The sequence below is a fragment of the Rhipicephalus sanguineus genome, chromosome 4 (genome assembly GCF_013339695.2).
Source record: "Rhipicephalus sanguineus isolate Rsan-2018 chromosome 4, BIME_Rsan_1.4, whole genome shotgun sequence".
NCBI classification, from domain to species: domain Eukaryota; kingdom Metazoa; phylum Arthropoda; class Arachnida; order Ixodida; family Ixodidae; genus Rhipicephalus; species Rhipicephalus sanguineus.
Window position 1 is genome coordinate 82,668,611 of NC_051179.1, and position 19,004 is coordinate 82,687,614.

The 19,004-nt window shown below is 42.5% G+C and overlaps 1 protein-coding gene and 1 non-coding gene across 2 annotated transcripts; one reads left to right on the plus strand and one right to left on the minus strand.

Moving 5' to 3' along the window:
- Positions 1–64: 64 nt before the first annotated feature.
- LOC119391353 (ATP-dependent translocase ABCB1-like) lies at positions 65–18,621 on the minus strand. Its single transcript, XM_049415255.1, has 6 exons — positions 18,449–18,621; positions 17,134–17,290; positions 15,691–15,885; positions 4,988–5,200; positions 1,511–1,660; positions 65–127 (listed from the first exon to the last, which is right to left on the minus strand). Exons 1-6 carry the CDS (start codon positions 18,619–18,621, stop codon positions 65–67), a joined length of 951 nt encoding a protein of 316 aa, XP_049271212.1.
- Trnat-ugu (transfer RNA threonine (anticodon UGU)) lies at positions 7,827–7,898 on the plus strand. Its single transcript has one exon. It is a non-coding gene; the product is annotated as a tRNA-Thr (tRNA).
- Positions 18,622–19,004: the final 383 nt, after the last annotated feature.

Sequence of the window (19,004 nt, forward strand, 5' to 3'; positions counted from 1 at the left end):
ATACAAGGCACTTATTTTACGCTGCATGTTGTGGTAATTTATGCCCCCCCCTCCACTTTTTCTCTCACTGCAGGTGGTCCGTCATCGGTTCCACCAGTCCACAAGGGGTCCCCAAAAACATCCAAGGCTGAGAACCATTGAATTAGAGAGCTAATGTGGCAAGTTTAGGGAACTTTTGTAGAGCCAACGCAGCCAAAATATGATGAAATGCTTTGAAATCCGTGACAGCACACTGGCGTAGTGGTGTTTGGTTTTCAGCGGGAAGCTTATCGACTAAAACATTGGTCTTCACGTTCCCACCTATTGTAAACATATCACAAGATGACAATAGGGTTCTCAAAGAATAATTTGCCAGTATAAACTGCTGCAGTGCTTCACTTTAATGTGCAACCAAAGTAAGGTATACCAGTGTTTTTAAATTTTACTCCCATGCGGTCGCTGCAACTGGGTATAGAATCCGCATCATTCGCATTCGGCAGCCACAACGCCGAGTAGAGTTACTGGGCTAACCACGGTGGGCGGGAGAAGAGAACAAACAAAAAGAAGGCTACGTGCGGTCATGTCACGATCCCGATGTGAGTGGGATGTGTCACCATTGTCACAAGATGACAAATCGGTCGCTGAGTCAAGCCATGGCTTCAAGTACAAGGCCATAGTTTATAAAACCAACATAACGATAGACAGCTTGCAACAAATGTTAACATTTCTTGCTGAGGGGCCAGATAAGGTCTTTTAGAGAGTTAAGTCACTGTCGCAAACGAGCCAGGAATGTGGCCAATACATATCTGTCTTTTGTGCACAAGCCAGAAAGCATTATCCTGAAAAATGCCTGGCCGATAAAAACCTTCTATGTGTCTCTCTTCTCATGATAAGTGGGACAAGAACTTCCAAGTCTTTTTATACTATAATGAAAATGCCCTGAAGTGACACCATTTCAACGTAATTGATATGCGACTGCCAAGGGTGCTAGTCTACACTAGTAGTTACACAGGACAAGGGTGTGGCAAAACGAATGTTTACGGGAGCAAATATGTGAGCCACACGACCAAAGCCACCAACCCAGTGACAGTGCAATATGCACTGCCTGGTCCAATGGGATCATTCAAAGTGTGATATGGTATTGCAGTAGGTTCGTGTGAGTGCTTTTAATTGTCATAATTAATCACTATCTGGGTATTGACAGTAATTAATCACAATATGTGCGTAGCATATATGTACATTGTCTAATTGTTGTCTTGGCATGTTGGAAAACGGGAAACGTAAGCAACACCAACGAATAAGCTTTGTTGCGCTATGTCCAGTAGTAAAGACAAAATACCCACCGTACCATTTCAGTTCAAAGGCCTTCTGCACAGAAAGTGCAACCAGTCAATGAACGTTTCACTTTTGAGAATTATCTCTGGAAAGGCAACGCATGCGCAGAAAGCGTGACGTGGCCTTGCTAGGGCCCAGGGCGTGTGAGTTCATTGATAGCACTTTATTAAGAAGGGATTAATTGAAAAGCACTCACCTGTTCAGCATCAGCATCCAGGGCTGATGTAGCCTCATCCAAGACAAGAATGGCGGGCTTGCGTACAAATGCCCGTGCGAGCGCAACCCGCTGCTTCTGTCCTTCCGACAGCTGTGCCATGCTCGAGTTACACAAGGGTGTATCGTAGCCCTGAAAAAAACACATATTCTCGCATGTACACCTAGTTGTGGATTGGGCTTTATTGCAGATTATGTCTAAACAAATGATTATGCCCATATTCAGAACTTCAATTGGTCAAGACGAACTCAAGTAACGCCTGACATGAACAGGCTAAAGAATCTCATTGAATTTCCTTTGGGCACATTCCCGCCAGGAATGACAATGACATCAGCTGTTCAAATCAAGTCAAGGCTTCAAGGAAATGCTCATGTCTGAATGTGGGAGTTGGAAACCAGACTTGTGGTGCCGTTGATGCCCTGTCTTGACATTGACAGACAAAGTCAGTGCTGCAAGAATATTTAAATTGTTATAGTTACACTCACTGCCTTATTTATCGTCTCTCAAAAACCTGGCTTGCCAACTACAGAAATCTTTGCATACAATCGCAATATTGAAATTGTAGTGGCTAGGAGTAGTCTAAGCTACTATTATCTAAGATAAAAAGTTTAATTAATTACAGTGCTAAGAGACTATGTCGCACTCATTCTTCGATTCAATGAACGCAATGTGGTCGGCTAATGAGATATATGGTCAAATAAGTACAATAGGAGACTGACACAAACAATAAGGTTTTCTGGCAAGCTGTCTTGGGCCCAAAATTAGATGATGTTAGCCAAGTTGCCATGCCCTGAATCTACACTTAGCTTAATGTAGTTTTTATATAAATTGTCTGTCCAAATATCTACATTTCCCTCATGTGCACAAAAATTTTAAAACACAGGTGTACATGTGTTCTTGGCTGGGACCAACAACTGCAGCATTGACTAAACATCCAAACTCGTGCTCAGCTGCAAATGACTTTAGCTAGCATTGCAATGTTCCAAACGAGCAGGCCTTTTTCTTCCATCTGTCTCGGTATAAGTGTGAGCACAAACAGCTTTAAGCCTCACAATGACTCTCCACCTAGTACATACTATCATGCTGTAAACAAAACGCTAACAGACAGAAACAAAACACCAGTGATATATACTATAGCCTTGTGGCACAAATGGGCCGCAAAGGTGCTCCAGCCCAAAGACTAAGTGCTTGCGAATAAATCACAATCAGCGTAGCACGTACAGGCAAATGTGGAAAGGAAAATGCGCACTTGTAATTTGCTTTCTCATGTTCATGCTTTGTTCATAACTTAGCAAGGTGGCAGATTGAACAGTGGTTGGTTTTGCACCATGACGTGATAGTAAAGCGAGTAAGGTGGCAGCTTGGATTATTTGATTTTGCCTTATGATACTGTATGTCAGAAGCATGAACTTGAATGGTTATACGGCAGATAGTAGCACGTTTGCCTATGTGTTTTTTCATGTATTTGTTCATAATACGAGAGTACCCTGCTGTATGCTAAATGCTGTACCCTGCTGTATGCTCATGAGCTGAAAGTGACTTCAAAACTTTTAGTATAACGACTGATACGCAAAATTTCTCGAGATAGCCGCATCATGTCACTACAAATCTTGCCGCTAAAGGTAATGTTGGCTGTGTTGTAAGTGTTTTGAGTTGAAATTACGCCGATACGGCACGAACTGAAGACACTGGAAATGAAAGTATGTGCATTACTTAGTCCTGAAGTGTTGCATTTCAATCCATGAGTACTGTACATGGCAGTTGCTGTCCCGAAAGACATAAAAGCAGCTGTTAATTATAAACAGATATTGAAGCGCTGTGTTTGTCTCACTGTGATCACACAAAAAATGTCTTGCAGTACCTTAAAGGGACACTAAAGTGAAACAATTAGGCTTGTAAGAATATTCAAACGAATATTACAGCATTAGCATTCGCTTCGACACGAATTTAAATTATTCTAAATTTCGAAGTATTCGAAATGAACGAATAGACATAAATAAACCTCATTTAACCCCCTTAAAGGTGGCTTCACTGCAGTGCAGGGGTGCGATACCGTGAATACACCTATCCAGGGGAAATTCGCACTGCCGCAAGGCCCCACTTCAAGGTTAAAATGAACATATTACCCTCACATCGATTGATCATTTTTAAAGTTTAAAAGCTTGTTATGCCAGCTTATATGCTCTAAGTATAGTGAATTTTAAAATGTAACATATTTTACGAGTTAGTATCACTTGCATTCTACCGAAAGTCAAATCCTGCCACTATTCAAAGTTGCCTTCACTTCTCTTTGAACAAAAAAAAGAGATGACATTTGTACATGCCTTGTTTCAATTAAAAAAAATATTGTGCAGGTTAGCTGGGTCATGACAAATAGGAAAAAAATTTTTATACTATGTGATATATACTATTCGAAACTAAAGTTTACCATTCGCACAAGCCTAGAAAACAATGAATCAGTTTATATCGATAAATTGTACTCTAAAAAGTATAAAGTTGTTAATTTCATCATTACAGGCATATTAATAGAGGAGAAAATCAAGGTCAAAGTTTAATCTTTAATTTTCACGCTAAAATCGCCGCATGAGACGTCACGAATTTCAAGGTGTATTTTTCGCATTTTGGTGACATTGGCTGGACGAAATTTCCTGAAACTTGTTGTGTTAAGTCTATGGCACTCTCACAGGGCAATGTACTTCATTTTTTTTTATTAGGAGCTACGTAGGACCTAATAGATGCCGTGAAAATGTATGACGTCACGGCACTGGGTGCAGGAATTTCAAAGTGGCGTCACCAACCGCATTTTTTTTCTGCGTGTTTTCTCGCTCACCAAGCGTCTTCTTGCGGCAAGTGCGGTGATTTTGGAATTGTGAAACTTTAATTTACAAATATGAGAAAAATATGGGTTGAAGGGACACTAAAGAGCAAAACGATGTTTCTCATATTAGTAAAGTACTCTTTCACGATACCAAAAACACCACGCTTGCGGCGAGAAGACTCTTGGTGAGCGAGAAAACATGCAAAAACAAAATGTGGGTGGCGACGCCACCTTGAAGTTTCCGCACCATTCGCCGTGACGTCACATGTTTTGACAGCACTTACTAGGGACTAAGTAATTCCTAATCGGTAAAAATGAAGTACATTGTCCTCTGAGGGGGCCATAGACTTAACATACCAAGTTTGGGGTAATTTTGTTGAGCCAATGGCGCCAAAATACGATAAATACACTTTGAAATCCATGACGTCATGTGTGGATATTTTGGCACGAAATTTAGAAATGAAACTTTGAACTTGATTTTCTCCTCTATTAATAAATGTATGATGGCGAAAGTAACGACATTAGAGTTCTCGCAGCACAATTTATCAATCTAAACCTATTCATTGTTTCTCTTTAGTGTCCCTTTAACAGTGTTAAAACTGTATAACAAGAGCCCTACTACTGTGCCACGGTGTACTAACCAGGGGGAGTTGGCTGACGAAATCGTGCAGCCGTGCCATGCGGGCAGCCTCCTCCAGCTCTTCCTGGCTGGGCACGCCGGAAGAAGGGTCGAGGCCGTAGACCACATTCTCTCCGAGCGTGCGGTCCATCAGGGACAGCCGCGGCTCGCAGGCCACGATGCACTGCCGCAGGTGTCCCACGTTTATCGCACGCACATCCACTCCGTCCAAGTACTGCGCGCAAAATTGTGAGGGACCCAGACATCAAGAACCGCAGATGGTAATGCTCAACGTAATAGTGCAGCTCTCAAAAATGCACTGGACTCCTCCTACTATCAACGTTGACAGAGCTTCTCTTATCAGAAGTTGAGCTCATTTCAAGCAGTCCACTGAATTTATGAGAACCAAATGGTGTCAAGCTGTTCGAAATGGTGTTAATGTAGTTAACGCTAAAGTGGGTCCATTTGTTCCATTTATCATCTACTTTCAAACTTTTTGTTCTTTCCAGAACGTTTGAAAAAGCAAGCTAAAATGATCTCCGTTATACTGAAAAATCCCATGTGCTGCTTTCTCCTTTCCATTTCAAAGATACAACATAGCTATGGATAATAGATCACGCAACTGGGCTAGTAGGCAATGATTAATCATAAGTACAGTAGCGCAAAACATGACGGAGACAATGTAGCATCCATCCTGTTTACTTTCTACTCCTCGTCTCATTAAACCGAACCACATCTTTGTCTGAAACATTGCCCAGAACATACTGCACAAGAGCTGTGAAAGATGGAGGCTTAGCAGGCTAAAAAACAGCACGTTTCACATGCTCCTGTATCATAACTAGTAAACACTACCCCTTTTTCAGAGCATGCCTTTTCCTGAACTCCATAAAATAGCTTTGATGTCTTGGGAAAAAGCTGTCGATGTGCTTAGACTTGGCATACATGATACAATAAGAAAGAACAGAATCTGCAGTATGGTATGAATGCCACATACTCACTAAAGACATCTGCAAAACCAAAGTGTATGTTTTCCGAGTGGCAGCATCTAGTGTTTTGCCTTTTTTGTTGTGATGAAATGTCATTCCATGCCTTCCAAGTGTGTCGACAAACGCCTCAATGCCATGAAAAGAAAAAACAATTGGGGAGCCATTCCATTCTGTGAACGTGTATGAATAGCGAAGCTGTTCAGCACATGTCACAGAGGTGACACAGTGCAGGCATGTCTGGTATGAAAGGCCAGGTTATGAAAGTGCCCATCAACATTCAAACCACTGTGCACTGCACTGCACCACGGAAAGTGGCCTAACCTCTCCAGTCTTTGGTGCAGAAAATGTCTCTTTGAAATATAAAAAATAAAGCGCAGGGACAAGAGAGCCCACAAAAAAAAAAAAACACTTGAATGTGCTGGTTGGGGTTTGTTTCCAAATCCAATGATTTAGAGAAAATATGGTGCTCTGTGTAGTCGCTGCCACACTCGCTGGAGAACTGCAGTTCTTCATTGCACAAAACTTCAGCAAACAAAGTATTTTTTTATTTTATTGCGATAGCAATTATATAGACACTCTCGACGAGTTTTTGCCATCGGCGTTGCTGTCATGTTCCGTATAAAGTCCAAATCGATAATGTCCCCCTGCGCATCGTATGTTCTACCTGCAGGTGAAAGCGGGTGAGCGGGGGCGACGAACGCAGCTGAAGCATCTCAGCTGACGCAGCTGAACGCAGCTGCGTTCAGCTGAACGCAGCTGAACCCATCTCAGTCATGTGGAGGGAGCATGCGATAACATCGCCCCATGTGCTAAGCCTGCCGTTGATTGCTACTCAAGCAGAGAAGGAACGTCCCACTCGTCTTGAAGGAGCATGGAGGAACGCGGGGAGGGAGGGGTGATATGTCACTGGAGCAGCAACTGTGAACTTTGATCGTAATGGTGCAGTCACAATCGCTGGCGCGTGCGCTAACTCGGCAAGCATCAGCATACGGATCGTATACCCATCTACGTGCTGTGCTCTCAACGCGAAGAGACTGTGCAAAAACAACAGCTCTCCCAGAAGCGGCCGTATTCTCTTACACCAATGTTTTGTAGAATTACGCGAGATAGCATCTAAAAGAGTTAGCTGCCAGCCTTACTTTGCATAACATTACAATTTGTTGCTATCGCATTCATTGCTTCGCCCTTGCGGTGAAACTGTGATTTTTTTTTCTGGACGGAGCTGTTGCCAAACATGTGTGTGTCGCTTGCGCACAGAGGAGGACACCATTTTCTGATTCCATTCACCATAATCAAGTCCTTTCTCGGCCAAAATGCATGCTTTGAACTTGTTTTTACATTTTTTTTACCGTGCCATGTGTTCAAGCCAAAAGGAACTTAGCAAAATGAATCAGGGTAGCTTAACTGCGCGACCCCAAACGCTTCTTTTAGTAGCTCGTCTTCGGTAGGAAAAGGGTTAATGCTAGACTGCACTTTACAGTACTGCTCACTGCATTTCTGCTTGCATAGCACGCATCAAAACGAAGATAACTGTAAGATATGGGTCAGAACTAACAGACAATAACACCAAGGAAAGTATAGGGGGTGTTATCTGTAGTATTTAGAAGATAAATGTGAACAAAGAAAACAAGCCCTTAAGAGTCATCTTCTTTCCTTCATTCATAGCAAGGGTCTCGTTCTGGCAGACTTGATGCCTTCAAATAGTATGTGAGGGATTATTGGTCAGCTGCCAGCTCGTAAAAAGATCACGCGCTACGTGACGCCAGAAAGGCAGAAAAAGAGTGTTCCACACTCGCCGCCATGGCTGCGATTGGCGCTGATTAACACTCCTACGTTTAAATGCATATACCCCATAAAGTGGACGGGAGGATGACCGCCGCCGTAGCTCAGTGGTAGAGCATCGGACGTGTTATTCGAAGGTCGCAGGTTCGGTCCCTGCCGGCGGCAAGTTATCTTTTCGTCCACTTTACTTTCTTCACATTTATCTTCTAAATACTACAGATAACACCCCCTATACTTTCCTTGGCGTTACTGTCTGTTAGTTCTGATTAATATTGTAAGATATGGGTGTGTGATACATGCGAGTTTTGCCATCAGATGTGACTTCATGGCAGCGCACTATGCATTGCTGTGAAGCTGAACAACATCTAACACACATCAACAGTAAGTGCAGTCAAGATTGAGCACACAAAACAAAATTATTTCTGAGGCTCTTCTTTGTACAAACAGCTGTGAAATTTCCCTTTATAACATTTTTGGCATTGTTGTATGAGATTAGTTATGTAGGTCATATGCGCAGCTGGCACTTTTAAATGCGAAGCATTTCTTAGCGAACCTCTGGCACTTTGGGCGTTTCTTTCTATCTATCTATCTATCTATCTATCTATCTATCTATCTATCTATCTATCTATCTATCTATCTATCTATCTATCTATCTATCTATCTATCTATCTATCTATCTATCTATCTATCTATCTATCTATCTATCTATCTATCTATCTATCTATCTATCTATCTATCTATCTATCTATCTATCTATCTATCTATCTATCTATCTATCTATCTATCTATCTATCTATCTATCTATCTATCTATCTATCTATCTATCTATCTATCTATCTATCTATCTATCTATCTATCTATCTATCTATCTATCTATCTATCTATCTATCTATCTATCTATCTATCTATCTATCTATCTATCTATCTATCTATCTATCTATCTATCTATCTATCTATCTATCTATCTATCTATCTATCTATCTATCTATCTATCTATCTATCTATCTATCTATCTATCTATCTATCTATCTATCTATCTATCTATCTATCTATCTATCTATCTATCTATCTATCTATCTATCTATCTATCTATCTATCTATCTATCTATCTATCTATCTATCTATCTATCTATCTATCTATCTATCTATCTATCTATCTATCTATCTATCTATCTATCTATCTATCTATCTATCTATCTATCTATCTATCTATCTATCTATCTATCTATCTATCTATCTATCTATCTATCTATCTATCTATCTCTATCTATCTATCTATCTATCTATCTATCTATCTATCTATCTATCTATCTATCTATCTATCTATCTATCTATCTATCTATCTATCTATCTATCTATCTATCTATCTATCTATCTATCTATCTATCTATCTATCTATCTATCTATCTATCTATCTATCTATCTATCTATCTATCTATCTATCTATCTATCTATCTATCTATCTATCTATCTATCTATCTATCTATCTATCTATCTATCTATCTATCTATCTATCTATCTATCTATCTATCTATCTATCTATCTATCTATCTATCTATCTATCTATCTATCTATCTATCTATCTATCTATCTATCTATCTATCTATCTATCTATCTATCTATCTATCTATCTATCTATCTATCTATCTATCTATCTATCTATCTATCTATCTATCTATCTATCTATCTATCTATCTATCTATCTATCTATCTATCTATCTATCTATCTATCTATCTATCTATCTTCTATCTATCTATCTATCTATCTATCTATCTATCTATCTATCTATCTATCTATCTATCTAGTAGCCGCCTACGTCTGGGTGCTCTCATGATCGCCTCCTTAACTTGGTGTAGACCAAAATTTACATGGGAGGGTAAGAGGATTTGACGAATATGATTGCCCGGGTCATGACATGAATAAAGTTAAAATCCTGTCGCGTACGTCGTCAAACCCTTTCCACTAGACACAGTGTGGCACATAACCCGTTTGCCACGGGCCGCGTTGTACTGGTATGCGCCACAGGTGTTGACAGTTTATATCTACCCAGGAACGCCGAGGACAGACATTGGTAACTTAAATGCTAGACGTTAAGGAAAACCAGACATCGGCAGCGTGACTCAACGAATGAAGAAGAATGAAAATTAGGATCCTAGCGGGAATCGAACCCAAGCTTCTGCGTGACAATCAGGCATTCTACCACTGAACCACGCCAGGTCTATAAACTGGTGTTGGAAAAACAGCCTACGCAGGTGCAATATCGGTGCAACGTCAATTGGAGTTGTGGTGCTGGCTATCTAATTTTACAAGAAAGCAATAAACACTACATGATGCTCCTACGATGTGTACTCCTACAATACAGGCGTCATATCAGATTAACGTCTGTAGTTCCAGTGTTGGCTCCGCTTTTATAGCAGTCTAATAAACATTACGTTTGTATTCCTATGATTCAGCAAGCTATATTGAAGCATTGCTCGACCCCGGAGGAATACATTAACGAACGTTACATATGATATCCACACCACCGCACCGTAAAGTGCACTTCGTCCACGAGAACGACGCAGTGTCCTCTTCATTTCTTACGAGGCTGGGCAATGGCCTCATGCTGACCGAGGATGATGCCAGATTGATTGACAGCCGCTTTGTAGACTAGGCTACGTAGGCCACATACGCCCAGGTATTCGATGAATATTACAAACACCATCCACTGATGTTGGTCTACGTAGCACTATCCAGGCCTACCAGCCTCGACGGCCTATACCTCACCAACGCGAAGGGTGGCTTCAGGTTCCGACATGTCGCCGGCTATGTCGACAGATAATTTGTCGACGAAATGGCCGAGGCATCCACGAATTCCAACAGCTCTACTATACCACATACTTCACTACACATGGACCCCTCGCCACCATGATCACGACCGGATCCTATAACAATTAAGTCATGACCAGCTGCTGGTGCTCACTGATCACGATGATGATGCCCTTGTTCATGAATTGTCAAGAACGTCTTGCACACATGCACACGGGTTCGTGAAACGTGCGTGCGTTCTCGGGACACGTATGAGCACTACCTATCAGCGTACCGCTTCTGGTGTTGGTAATACCTACGTTGCCATTGGCAGCGTTACCCAACCGTAAACAACTGGTTATGTAACACATATGCGGATCTTCAACATATATATGTGCGCGTGTAAAATTTATACAAATCTTTAGCGTCATTTTGTAACGTGTCGCTCAATAAAAAAAAGTTACGCCACAGTCGCCTACCCGCCGCATGCTTCGCATAACATCGACTCCCACGGTGCGTGGGATCTGCCGAATTTTTATTTATTTATTTATTTATTTATTTATTTATTTATTTACTTACTGAAAAATACCTTACAGGCCTGCAGGTATTGAGTAAGTGGGTTACAATGAAATCAGGAGTAAACTCATAAAGAATAAGGTTACAGTGAAAGTTAATAATAACAACAACAAAATACAGCGCAACAAAATTAAAAATACAATACACGTCAGCCTAATTCAACAGCAGATTACAGCACGTCAATGAAAATAAAGCGCGGAATAAGAAGTTTGAAAGTTAAACGATGAGAACAATCTTACGACGATATATATTAAGAAAATGTATCTCAAGTTTGTGTCGAAACGTGTTAGGGTTACTATCGAACTCGCGCAGCACGGCAATCTTCAGTTGCTACATCTATTCTTACTGCGCTGTCAATAGGACTATCAGCTCGGATCAGTGACTGAATGTCTGATTGATTGATTGATTGATTGATTGATTGATTGATTGATTGATTGATTGAAAGCATTCTGTTATTGCATAAGCTCAGGAGTGGAAAGGGAGGGCTGCCTGTTTCCTCGTCTCGTGTATTCCGGAATTTCCACGCACTTCAGTATATTGTATCGCATTCATGACTCGAAAACTAGGAAGATTGCTGAAGCTTCCTTTCTAAAGAGAAACAGTGATCTCTATGTGACTTCACCGTCCGTGTCGCTTATAGAGAGCATAAAACGTTTATTTGATGGTCTGTGAGAAGATGGGTGAGTGGGATTCTTAGACCGGGATCCCATTGGCGCGGGCCGCTCTCTTCGCATATTTCACGAGGGCCTCTTGGGTCTTCGGATCCGAGCTTATAAAAAAATGAGGTTTAGTTTCCGCATGGCATTTGATTTTAGATGGGAAGCATCTTATGGCGGAGTTCAAACCGGTACTGTGTGGCGTGATCACCCTTATTGCGCATGCGCAACCCCTCTCCACACACCTCCACCTCCTCTCTCCCCTCCCTCTTCACTTCACCTCTCTTCACTTCCCCTCTCCACTCCCCCTCTGAAACGCGGGCTCGTCATTCCGAAACGCTGTTTCACATCGCTTCATAGTCCCCTTTAGCGCGAGATGGTGTGATTTTTAGAGCATCATGTGCTTTCACTATATTTGGACCACGCAGCCGTACAGCCATCGCGAGCGCCAATGGAGCCAACTGCACGTTGGAAGTGCTGTCGTGCACTGTCTTGCTAAAGCCTACGTGCCTGCTCTTGTTATCAACAAGGGTTAGCGTCTATATGAAATTATACATCGGCACCCAAGAACAAAAATGAACCGATCACATATCTATGAGCCATATCCACGTCCTTTATTTCAAATTCTCTAAATGGCCTGACCTATGCGGTTGAAATATTTGCTACCGCTAGGTACCAAAAAACTCACAGGGTCCCTTATGAATTTGCCTCAGACGAATCTTCTGCTTCTCGGTAGATGCACTGATCCTCCCCTGTTCACCTCTGACAGCTTTCTGCCACTATAGTGTGGTTTTAGGGGCGAAGCTCCTTAAGGCGGCACCCGTTCGTCCCTCGTAGTCGTAGTCGTAGTCCGTAACCAGTCTTACGCTTTGACCTCCAAGGTGGTGCCGGTGGGAGATTTTTCCTGTGCGTTGTTGAACAATAAAAAATTCGCAGCGGTAGCTAAAAGCCGACTTCTTCTGTCTCTCATTCCCATTAGCAGCCATTCTTTACCTACAATGAAAATTTACTACAATGAAAATTTTGTTCAAAACGCCGTTTATTGATGAAATAAACCAACGAAAGACGCCAGATGTTTTGTAAAAGCAAAACGGAAGAACGCCAGATTTTTCTAAAGCAAAAGGAAAAGACGCCAGCTGCTTAACGAAAGACGCCAGATGTTTTCTAAAGCAATGGTTTTCTAAACAATGAAAATTCGCAGCGTACATGTAAAATTAAAGTGAGCTGCAAGTCGTCATAACTCATCGAACCTTTAGTATAAACGCGCCCTATCTCACGTCGGTGATGATGTACTGGGCAGAATTCACGGAAGATTCACGGTTTACCGATGAACCTCCGCAGCTTCGCCCACTCATCATCATGCACTCCGTGGATATGCTGTGATTTTTTTAGATGTGAAGCACCTTATGGCAGAGTTCAATCTGGTGGTGGTGTGCGGCGTGACCGCCCTTACTGCGCATGCGCAAACCCTCTCCACACACCTCCTCTCCACCCCTCCTTCCCCCCTCTCCACTCCCCCTCCTCGTTTAGATAAAAGGCTCGCGTTAGGTCGTACACACGCTCAGCTGCGCCGGTGTCATGAGTTCCAACGTAAAGCGGGTGGAGAAGCGGAAGGCTCGACGTGCCAAAGCGCTACGTAAACGTCGGCAAGAGGACCCCGAGCTCCAGGCTAGGGAAGCTCAGCGCAAACGGCAACGTCGGCAGGAAACTGCTACGGATGAAACGCGGGCTCGACATGCCGTAACCCGGTCGTCATGAATAAAATTAATCCGGACTGCGGGATTTCAGTCTATTGTAGTAAGTGCGGGGGTTTGCTCGATTTAGACCACATGCTTTGGCGCTGCTCGGCGTTGGCCGGTGATGGTTCTCAAGGTGAACAGTGGTGGCAGCGAATGCTGCACAGTGACGCGCTGGCGGACCAACTCAGGGCTGTCCAGAGGGCCCGTGTGACGGCAGAAGGGCTTGGCCTCTCTGTCCCGACATGGGAGCGGCCCGCATCAGTCCTGGACTGAATCCTCAGGACATCAATAAAGTTATCCATACCATACCATGCCGAAACGCTGCTTCGCATCGCCTCATGGTCCCCATTAAGCGGGAGATGGTGTAATTTTTTATCCAGGGGCATGTGAAGGGTGATTTTTTTACATTGATTCGAATATAGTGCCAGAAGCAAATAGAACCGAATCGAAAATAGAATACTTTTCAGATTATTCAAAGATTTAAGAACCATTTTTACAAGTAACATAAAGTTACAGTCACATCCTAGGAATTGTAATTTTAGCGTTAAAAGCACAAGTGGCAAATTAGAAGCAAATAAGCTCTTCGCGTGCACACAATAGAACTATCATTCACATTCCCTTCAAAGAGGCTTCGAATGACAGTTATATAGTACATAAGGTGCGACTCTTTGACCAACCTAACCTGCACTACATAAGTTCTGATGTTTTATGTAGGGGTGTGCGAATATTCGAAATTTCGAATATTTTTCGAATAGTGTTTGCTATTCGATTCGATTCGCACTGAAATTTTACTATTCGAACTATTCGAACATCCCAAAGACAAATGCAATCAACGTCCGGTTGAAAATGACCCCTTCAGATTTTCAATATGCTTCACCTCATTACACTCTCGTATTGCGGCAAAGCTGCCTTTCAAGCTCCGTTACGGTCGAACTTAGCCAAGAGACAGTCAACGTCTGATTGGAAGTGGTCCCTAGATTTTCAATATGCTTCACCTACTCACACCCCCGTATTGCGGCAAAGATGCCTTTCAAGCTCCGCTACGGTCGCAAATGTCTTAACTCAAGAAAACGCTGGTTCCAATATGGAGATGAAAGGTGTGGCAGAGTTGGGGGCTCAATTAATGCTGTTTTGGACCTGAAATTTGGGCCGGAAGTCCGAAAAATCGGACGCCGAAGCTTTTTAGCATCCAAAATTTCAGATGTTCTTATATATCGACGTCTACAAGGCAGATTTGGAACTCCGGACTTGAAGGGAGCACACCCTTGTCCGCCACATCAGTTGGCCTTTCACAGAAGTTGAAAGAGAAGGAGAGGCTGAGGAAATGGCATTTCTGCCTATCACGTGTAAAGTGTTGTCAGCAACACTTTGGTTGCACCAAATCATGTACATAAATACAATTCGGCCTCTACATTGCCTCATTCTTGATAAGACAACTATGAAACGCCACCTCGCCAGTGCTTCATCAACCTAGCGAAAAGAAACATTTTCATGTTGCGATCTCACAAGAACATACTTAGGGATTCTCTACAACTTTTTCTGTAATTTCACTTCAAATTATTCGAAAAATGTTTGAGAACATTCGAAAATTATTCGAAATTATTCGATTCGATTCGCACTCAATCTTTATTATTCGAATTCGCTTCGCACCCAAAATTTTGCTATTCGCACAGCTCTAGTTTTATGCCGATACTATACCCTCGAAATAAAATTTGTTGTACTTTTGCACCAGTTTTGTGCTTGCCTGTGTAAACGATGTCTTGAAATATTTGTAAACTATTTGAAAAGTGTTCGTATATACTAACAGCATTTATACAATTTCAGCAGCGAATCAAATAGGACTTAAAAAAATAGAAACAGGACAATAGGATGATTTGACATTAGAAATTTCCTAATATTTGCACACCGCTGTTTACGAAACAAACAAAAAGCCAACTCAAATTAAGCGGTATAACGCCCCAAAGCAACTCCCACTTAATGAGAGACACCTGAGCGGAGAGTTCTGGATTAATTTCAAACCTGAGGAGTCGTTTATCATGCCCCCCAATCTACCCCCATGTACTGCCCCCACCAAATGTTCATGTACTGCCCCCCCCCCCCAAATGTGGCCACCATGACCGGAACTCGGACCCACAACCACGTGGTCTGCCACAGAGACACTGCGACAGCTGCGCTAAGCTGAGAGAGGAGAGGCTCACCACTTGTCCACACTGGGGATCGTAGAAACGCAGGAGAATGTCGACCACGGTAGACTTGCCACAGCCACTGGCCCCTACCAGCGCCACCATCTCTCCGGGGCTTAGCTCTAGGTCAAGCCCTTGGAGCACTGTGACTTGTGGTCGGCTCGGGTAGGCAAAGGTGACCCCCTTGAGGGACAGCCGGCTGCTCACTTCCTGTAGAAAGTTTCACGACAAGAAGAGTTGATCAGTTGGTTTATGGGCTTTAACGTCCCAAAGCGAATCATAGCATGAGACACACTGTAGTGGAGGGCTCTGGATAATTTCAACCTCCTGGGGTTCTTTTGTGCACTAGCATCACGCAGTACACAAGCCTCTAGCATTTTGCCTATATCGAAATGCGACCGCTGCGTCCGGGAACGAATCCGCATCTTTCAAGTTAGCAGCTGAGCACCGTAACTACTGAGCCACTGTGGCTTTGAATAAGATGAAGAGGGCTGGCTGATAAATATGCACAGTTCAGCATGTTAACGCCTTGCTTGATATAGAAAACCTAATGACCATATCAAACCTGAAAGTGCCAATATTTTTGTTAGGTTTCTACATCCCATGCTGTCTTAGAGTACAGTACTCACGGAATGAAACAGGACAATTTAAGGCTAAGTAACGCACATATTTCGTCTCCACCGCCTTCAGTTCGGGCCATATCGGTGTAATTTTGACTCGAACACATAGACCAGAGCCAACATTATCTTTAGAGACCAGATTCGCCTCGACATAAAGTGGTTATCTCGAGCAATTGTGAATATCAGTCATTATACTAAAAAAATTTGATGTCTCATTTGAATCCGTGAGTACTGTACATATACTATGTAAGTGCTAACATTTGTGAACTGGTGTCCATTTAGCCTTTCTTTTTGAAGAGGTTACAACATGGCAAAAATGACACCCTGGTGTCGGTGTGTCATATTGCAGAGGAAAGTGTAGGGGACTACAGACATAATACAAAAGTTCTATGGGCTTCGTTCGCACTACACGATGTGTACAGCTGATTGTGTGATCATAAACTGGGGCTGGCTGCACATACATCTGACTCTCTCCGAGGCCCAAGGCTGTGAGAAGATTAGTGTACTTGTGGTTAATAATGATTAGTATTTCATCTTAGCAAGATCTAAAAATTGCAGTGGAAGCTTGCCGTTAATCCCAACACAGCACTAACATGAGCATACAATTAATTACAATTTAATTAACACACTCAAACCTCATTATAAACAAAGTTACATATGCCACGAAAATAACTTCGTTATATCCGAGAATTCGTTATAAAGATTTATTCATAACACTGTATTTCTAACAGGACTATTCCGACAATTCGTTATATCCGTGTTCTATCGAGGTTTGAGTGTATTATTCAGCAAGTGCTCTATGTGATTAATGACCTAAGTGGAAATGTAGGTAACTTACGGGCCTCATGCCACCATCCGAGTAACCGTCGATTTCAGTCTCCGCTTCGAGCAGATTGAAGACTAGGCCAGCCGACAGCCTAGCCCTGAGGTAGTCTGGCAACATGGAAGTCCACTGGCCCACAGACACCGCACTGAACGCCATCGTGAAGAACACCCTGGGCCATAGACATTGCACACAATGTGAGGAGCTTCCAATGGCTAAGCAATACTGTATTTTCTCGCGTATAGCATGCATAAACTATACAGGAAGATTGGAGCTAAAGTCGAGGTGTGAGTAAATGCGGTGCTCGGTGTGCAAAAAGGCTTCACGACACTGCTTTGCAGTAATGCAATGTAGGTGGCTTCATGCCAATATGAGAGATTTTTTCTTTTCTTTTTAAAATTTTCTGTGGGTTGTCACTGGACGTGCGAATTATATACAGGGGCAGATTATACACAAGAACATATGGCATATATCTATGAAATAGGATGGAACAGCTATCATCATTTTCCTCTTCAGCTTAGCAATATTAAAACCACAGTGGAATAAGAAATTGGCTTCAGTATCAGCAGAATTCATTCACAGAGGTGCAAGCTAGGCAGACAGATTATTAGAGCTACTAGTACTAGTTTTACGATACACAGCATGAGCTAGTTCACGAACAGTTAGGAAAAATACCATACCCACGCTGAATATGTTGCGTCCAATATATATGACCTACTCTTGCTTTGCCAAACATGCAGGCATTGTTGAGAACCCATCCCATCATGACGTCTATGCTTGTTACGGAGAATTAACACCTCACAGACACTTTATTCTGTGTCAATGGGGATAAAAGTGAATGAAGCAAGCTGCTTCCTGAACTTGATCTGAAAGTGAAGCTAAAAACCAGATGCACTTCTTGTTTTGCCAGGGAAACTAAACACATTTGACTAGTGCAACAAGTTCAATACAAGTCCGACAAGGCAGGGGCGTAGCCAGAAATTTTTTTCGGGGGGGGTTCAACCATACTTTATGTATGCTCGTGCGTGCGTTTGTATGTGTGCGTGCCTATATACGCAAGCAAAATTGAAAAATTTCGGGGGGGGGGTTTGAACCCCCCCAACCCCCCCCTTGGCTACGCCCCTGCGACAAGGTATACAAGTTCAGTAAGGTTCGGGTGTACCTCTCACTCGAGATACTTCAACAAGTAAGAAATGGCAATCTTGGATTACAACTGAAATAACCTCCTCTGAAGTTTTGGCTTCTATTTTTAGCCGTGCAAAAAGCGAAGTCTCAGTAATACTACAGAGCTTACACTGTGTGCCCAGAAAAAACAGACATTATCACTTACCTGTAAACATTGGTGGCTTCCATTTCCCCCCTTGTAACTAGGAAGGCACCCAGACGAAAGGCACAGCCGTACACGAGGAACATCACACCTTGTGAAAAGGCGAAGGCAAGTGCAAACAGGATGCTCCGCTTCTGCGATTCTCTGCAGACAAAAGTCACAGCATCTTCAAGCATACACGGTGCGAAATGTGCATCCTTCTAGTTCAAGCATAGCCTCAACAAGGTGTAACGTACACAGTTGCTGTGACCACCACTAATTACAGTTCCAGTAATGAAACGAGTTGACTGCGTACAGTATAGACCGCTTATAACGTAAGTCGCCGGAGTCGCGAATATCCGCACTATAAGCGGTACCGCACTATAACCAAAACAACCTTCTTCAAAGGCTGCACTTGCGCGAAACGTGTTGAGCATGTAGCCTCGCGTGTCCGATAATCGACATATGCGATTTGGGGCGCTTACAACCACTTAATGTCCGAATGTTCACAAAAATTAACGCACAAAAAAAAGCACAAAACTGCTTGCCGACTGAAAATTCGAACACGTGGCGAAAAAAA